At 47.1% G+C, this 6570-nt stretch overlaps 1 protein-coding gene across 1 annotated transcript; it reads right to left on the bottom strand.

Moving 5' to 3' along the window:
• Positions 1–1083: 1083 nt before the first annotated feature.
• On the bottom strand, positions 1084–6408 carry LOC135249984 (ras-related protein Rab-1B-like). Its single transcript, XM_064325733.1, has 6 exons — positions 6084–6408; positions 4081–4153; positions 3786–3881; positions 3271–3366; positions 2706–2837; positions 1084–2015 (listed from the first exon to the last, which is right to left on the bottom strand). Exons 1-6 carry the CDS (start codon positions 6095–6097, stop codon positions 1821–1823), a joined length of 606 nt encoding a protein of 201 aa, XP_064181803.1. The 5' UTR covers positions 6098–6408; the 3' UTR covers positions 1084–1820.
• Between the last annotated feature and the right edge of the window lie 162 nt (positions 6409–6570).

Raw genomic sequence — 6570 nt, 5'->3', positions numbered from 1 at the left:
AGACATGATGATGCATTCTGTGAGCAGCCCCTGTGAACGAGCTCTCGCTACGTCACCCAGCAGCAGCAATGAAGTCTAAAAGGGCGGGGCTTGCAAGCGGAGGCCACAGATTCCCCACCCGCCCGTCAAACCGGGGGAATGCTTTCGAGAAAAATGACAGGAGGTCGCGAGAGCCGGAGAGGGGGTCGACATGAGAGGAACTCCGCCCAGAAAGAAGAGAGACGGTGAACACACACACACTCACACTCACACACCACCTCAACCCCTACACTCACAAAAACTCAAGACTTTAGACTGGTGACTAAAAAAAGAGAAAAGCTAACGGGTTCAACGAGTGCCGAGAAAATACCACAAAAAGGCTGAAAAAAATTTTGAAATCAAAAAAAAAAAACACGAGCTCACTTAAAAAGCCTAGGATGCCAGCCATCGGTTTGAGCAGAACAGATCTGAAGAACTGCCGTCTACATCTTGAAGGTAAATTCCAGTGCATTTTCAGCTGGACTCAGTGGAGCGAGAGGGGAGCGTACGTGCTGGCCGGAGGCAGAATACCCAGAATTCAGTGCAGCCCTTGAAAACCCGGAAACCCCTTCAGGAGCGCGTGGCTCGGCTCCACCTCCGCAGCAACAAACACTTCGCCCCACGATTGAGCGGGTGGGGGGGGGGGGGGAGCGCGCACGGGCGCAAAGGACGAGCGACATCGCGCGAGAGAAAACCCAAAAACCCAAAAAGCCACAGATGCCGGCAGATCCAACCGCACCGTCTAAATGCGGTTTAAACCGGATCTATGCGGTATAAACCGGATCGATGCGGTATAAACCGGATCTATAGGCAGGTCGGCGCTCTGTGAGCCGTTCCCCTGCGACTCGGTGGAGGGTCCAGATCCTTCCGGAAACCGGAGTGGCGTAGCGCCGACGGGAGCAGGGTAACGGACACGCTATCTGCGGGGGACTCGCTCTGGGCGGTACCGGAGAGAACAGCACCCGTCACTCACAACTCGCGTCTCCACGGAAACAAAAAAAACAAAAAAAAAACAAAAAGAAAAGACAAAACAAAAAAAGCCTGAAGAATCAAAACCTCCAAATGCCAGGTTATGCAAGCTTATTTGTGAGCAGTACAAGCATTCCAGATTTAAAAACAAATCAGAAAAATCAGAAATAAAAAAAAACATCACAACTGCAATAATAATAATAATAATGATAAAAACCTGACGGTCATGATGAGAACGCTGAATATTGCCGATTTCTTCTGCAACCGTTTTCTTTGAGCTGAATGACATGTACGCTAATTTGCTGTCACCCAAAAATGTATGCATGTCAGTTAGCAGGCTGTGTGTGTGTGTGTACAAGTGTGCATGATATGTAAAACGGAATTTGAAACTAATATATGGCATCACCCCTCTCCCAAGTCCAATGCATTTCTTCTCTTCCCTCGGTAAAAAAGAGGAGGGCTAGACCAAAATGGGGTGGGGGAGCTAGACAAAAATGGCTGAAATGTGCACCCTCCCATGTCTCTCTCTCACTCCCTCCCTCCCTCCCTTTCTCTCACTCCCTCCCTCCCTCCCTCTCTCTCTCAGTCTGTATAGGGGGACAAAATGGAGATGGCAGGCCGGTAAGTCAGGAGCCCTTACCCATGACCTTTCCCACTCATACTCCTCTCTCCAATCTCTCCAGGAGAGGAAAGGGGGCGGAGGAGGGAGAGAAGAGGAGGAGGAGTAGGAGGAGGAGGAGGAGGGGGGGGAGCGGAGAGGACGGGCCAGGGCAGACGAAGGGGGGGGGGGGTGGTGGTGGTGGTGGTGGTTGTGCTGGTGAGGGGCAGAGTCTCTAGCAGCAGCCCCCCCCGGACTGCCTGACGGGGGTGCTGTCGAATTTCAGGTTGGGCTTGTCCCCGCCGGCCGTGGCCCCCGGCCCCATGCGCTTCTTGATCTCCGCCGCCATGGTCATGAAGGCCTGCTCCACGTTGGTGGCGTTCTTGGCGCTGGTCTCCAGGAAGGGGATGGACAGGGAGTCGGCAAACTCCTGCGCGGGAGAGGAGGAGAGGGGAGGGGCGAGGCCAAGGGAGGGGAGGGGAGGCGTGAGACCAGGTGGTACCAGGTACAGCCCGGCACTCAGAGCTTCAAAGCCACTTTTTTTTTGGCTGGACCGCAACAGCGGGGCCAGCCCTACAAACGCTAATGTCTGTGACTGACTGACTGACTGACTGACTGAGTGATGAAGTTACACCACTGGTCGGCCGAGTTATGAAGTTACACCATTGGTCGGCCGGATCACGTGTGTTAGGTCCAGCCATATACTAGGTTTTAACCTGGTCTTGTGTTTGTAAATAATGAGTTTGAGTTCAGACTTATATTCCCAGTACCACTGACATAAAGAAATGCCTTGCTTTTATGCAGCTTTCTGGGCAAATAGTGTAATAAAAATAAACAGTACCAATTTTACACTAAATAATGTGGTAAATTACTCAGTGCCAGTTTTTATTTTTATTTAACGTCATTTTATTTTAAAATTTGCTTCAGGATGGAAAAACCCATTGACATGAAACATCTAGTTTCTAAACTAGTCTTGAAAGGTACAAATACATACAATATAAACATTTTTTTTAAATGGTTGAATTCAAAAGTGCGTGTAAGAAAGTTGTGTCTCTCGCTGCGTAAACAGACAGCTCCCCCACCCCCCCCAGGGTCGCGTCGGCCTTGAGGAGCGCCTCACCTTGGCGGTGGTGTAGTCCACCACCTTCTTGGTGGTGAGGTCACACTTGTTCCCCACCAGCAGCTTGTTGACGTTCTCGCTGGCGTAGCGCTCGATCTCCTGCAGCCACTGCTTCACGTTGTTGTAGGACTCCTGAAGAGGAGAGGGAGAACCATGAGCCCCTTAACACCACGCACATACCTACTGAACACTGTGTACACTGAACACTCCGAGCGTTAAGATGCTGGTGTTCTGTTCCGTGATGGCAAATTATCCAGGGCAGTGTTAAATTACGGTGCAAGGACCAAATGGGTCACAGGTGTGTATAAGGTGGGTCCCGGAATGAGTCTGTAATCCACTAAGCTATGCTCGTACGTGTATTAGATGGGTCCCTAAATTTCTCATTTTGGTCCCGATATTAAAAAGTTTGGAGGGAAACAGAGTTGTACGTGCAAGAGTGCACATGTGCAGTGCGCAACCTCTCTCATACACATTCTCCTGGCACAAATAGATCCCTAGCCCCTCCCAGCGGTTCCTCATGCGCCGCTGCCGCTAGCCCCCCGCCGCGGTGCAGCTACATACTGACCTGGTCCGTGACGTCGTACACCACGATGATGCCGTGGGCTCCCCGGTAGTAGCTGGAGGTGATGGTGCGGAACCGCTCCTGGCCGGCTGTGTCCCACTAGAGAGAGGAGGAGATCCGATCTGGGAGTTCAAACGCGGCACACATTCTGATTGGCTGACCTTTTCCCATTACAGCAGGGCTGCCCAATCATGTTCCTGGATATCCACCGTGCGGTAGGTTTTCATTCCAACCCTGATTTGGCACACTATTTTTGTTTACTAGTTTACTATGCACACTTGATATAAACTTAAATTACACTTTATAGTATAAAATAGCTTCATAATAACTTCAGCATACTATGTTTTCACAAGAGAAGACTATCTCCAAGACAACGCCAATGCCTCCAACCCCCTTTCCATGACATGATTCTCGGAAACATACAGCACCAAAACCTTTGGCTACCATGACCGTAGTGTCGTAAGTGAACTTTGGTTAGGGACGCATCTGAACACGTTTGGTCAGAGTACTCCACTCACAATCTGCAGTTTGATGGTCTTGCCATCCAGCTCAATGGTGCGGATCTTGAAGTCAACCCCAATGGTACTAATGTAGCTCTCTGTGTAGGTGTCATCCTAGAAACAGACACAAACAATCAGGAATAAGAACGTGCAACATGCCCATCCTGAACTAACCCCAGTCTAAATAAATGAGGGGCCATATTGTGTACCAACAATATACAATACAGAAGCAAATATAACACTGACAGTGAAGCCAACTGGACAAAGAATGAACAGCCCAAGAACACAACGGCCCATGATTGACAGGACTTACAGCAAATCGAAGCAGGAGGCAGGACTTGCCAACACCAGAATCACCAATCAGGAGGAGCTTGAATAGATAATCACTAGAGGACAAAAAAAAAGTGTGAGAAGAATAAGTAGGCCCTAAATACACACATGTGAGTGTATGGATAGAGGGGACAATACATAAATTCAGGAGCGCTGACAGATAAGACTATGACTTTAACCAGGCTTAACTTAGCAAGGGTGTGGGGGGGGGGGGGGGGGGAAGAATTTACTTTAACAACAGATGGACGTCACACTGTTCCCAAACTGAAAATGGCATTGAAACTAGTCGCAGGCATTGCTGCTGTTCAACAGACCTATGGAAAACCATATGAAGCTTTTATTTTACATGTCAAATTTAAAAAACTTGCATATTCCCGGACATGAATATATGCAAGCTACTCTAAAGCTTCTTCCCCTTTGTTCACCAGTCCTGATGCAGGGGACAGTGTGTATGCTGGTCTTTGTTCTAGCTGACCTCCATTAATTAAGCTTCAAGAGGAAAAATAAAGGACACATTAAAATAAGCAATTCAATAAATCCAGTTTTCCTTTTAACCCCGTTTTTGTTGTTGGTTGTATTATCAAATCAGCTCTACCATGTTACCATAAACCATAGAAGCAAAGTGGCAAAAGGAACCATAGATACTTATGGAAGTTATTCAATTATCTAAAATAAATTTCGATACAGTATTTTGATTAAGGGCGTTTAGTACTGATATAAAACTAGCATTCATACTGGGTGCCTGGCGCACCGGATGACACACTACGTTTCTCGGATGCCAGAGACACGTAGGAGGTTTGTAATTCTTTGCAATTCCTTTCTCTCGTAAAGCTTCTTCGCGAACCCGAGGGGCGAGAATCCTGGGTTCACACCCTGTCTTCAAAACGAGGTTAAACACCCCTTCCCTAGGACTTCGGGTCAGCGTTGTCTTGTTAGTTACAGTTTTTCAGCTGAAGTACAAGTCATGAAAAAGAACAGAAAACAGAATATCTTGCAAGGTAAAGCGTAATGCGACACATTACACCCTACAAATTCGCACCCATTTTACTAATAAGTGAAGGTTGTGAATGTCTTGCATTCCTACGCAGGCAAGATTTTGCAACTTCGTATATACCCAAACCATACCCTACGTCCGAGGTTACACTACGTCAGAAATAAAGTGGTCCAAACTGTACATATTCAGAACATAACGTAAAGTTGGTGCCTCGATGTTTTACTGCAGAAAACGCGACTCGTCTAGATAGGCCAGGAAATAAGCTCGGCCGTCTAGCTAGCAGATTGCTGGCGAGCTGGTGCTCGCATCATGCGCTATCAATAAAACACACAGGCCCTGTGTCACTAGAGTTGAATTACTTAATTGATTCAGAAGATGGGTCTGGCTACTGGATCTTCCCAACACAATGGCTGCAGATTAGACTATCAAAACCACTGCCATCTGTTCAACATACATGTCAACAAGCCAGCTAGCTAACGTTAGCTTCGTTTAATAAACTAGCAGGTACTCGTGATTCCAGTACATTTGATGCAACTAAATACAAACTATGCAGCTATTCACCTATAACACCGACGACAAAACCGAATTGCTGTGCAAATCTGCTTATAACTAGACTAGTGAGTTAACTTGCCCAATCAAGCTAACACATTTAGCAATTTACGATAGTTGGCTAGGCAATAGCTAGCTGGGTGTCCTCAGCTGGTACTCGTGCTACCTCTCAAGACCCCAGATGTTTCACGGTTCAAAACATTTGGTGGCCTAAGTTAACTAGCTGGCTAGCTAGCTACTAACGTGACAATAGTGGTTTTGCAACACTGGACATAGCAAGCACAACGTTCGTGTTGCCAGCTGGCTAGCGACCCTGTGAAATTAGACTTCTAGACTACAGCCATCCTCTCCCGGCTCTAACGTTAATGGTAGAGACATAAAGTAGCTTGACACCATCAGCAGCCTGTCACACATATGCCCAGGCGCTGGATGAGTCTACTCACTATTCGGGATTCATGGCGTGTCTCCGGTCAGACTCAGTTTTTTTTCAGTCGATGGTTCGTCTCCTCAGTTCCTCTCTTTCTCTCCTGCTGGAAGCAAATGAGTCGAATGGACGCGATATGTTCAGGTTAGGTAGATAGCTAGTTAACAATATACTTATCACACTCTCTTCACCTGTCCTTATTTACGTTTTACAGACATGTATTTACAAAGGGCCTTTTAAAAATGTATCTTCTTCTCAGACAGGTTTATTTTTCTTTTTTCTTCCCTCTCCCTATCGCTTAGAATACAAGATGGCTGCGCAGGTGCGGCAGTGACGTCAGATGACGTGACGTTACGCCACGGAGATACCAAAGATTGTAGAACGGATGACAAGATGGAAAGGTGAGAAAGACACAAACAGAAAGGTACATAACAATTCTCGTCTGATTTTAGTTTGTCTACAAAATTCCGAATGCGAGTTTGACAATATTGAAAAAAATAATTAAA

The sequence above is a fragment of the Anguilla rostrata genome, chromosome 3, assembly GCF_018555375.3.
Source record: "Anguilla rostrata isolate EN2019 chromosome 3, ASM1855537v3, whole genome shotgun sequence".
NCBI classification, from domain to species: domain Eukaryota; kingdom Metazoa; phylum Chordata; class Actinopteri; order Anguilliformes; family Anguillidae; genus Anguilla; species Anguilla rostrata.
This window is presented reverse-complemented; position numbering and strand designations above follow the sequence as displayed.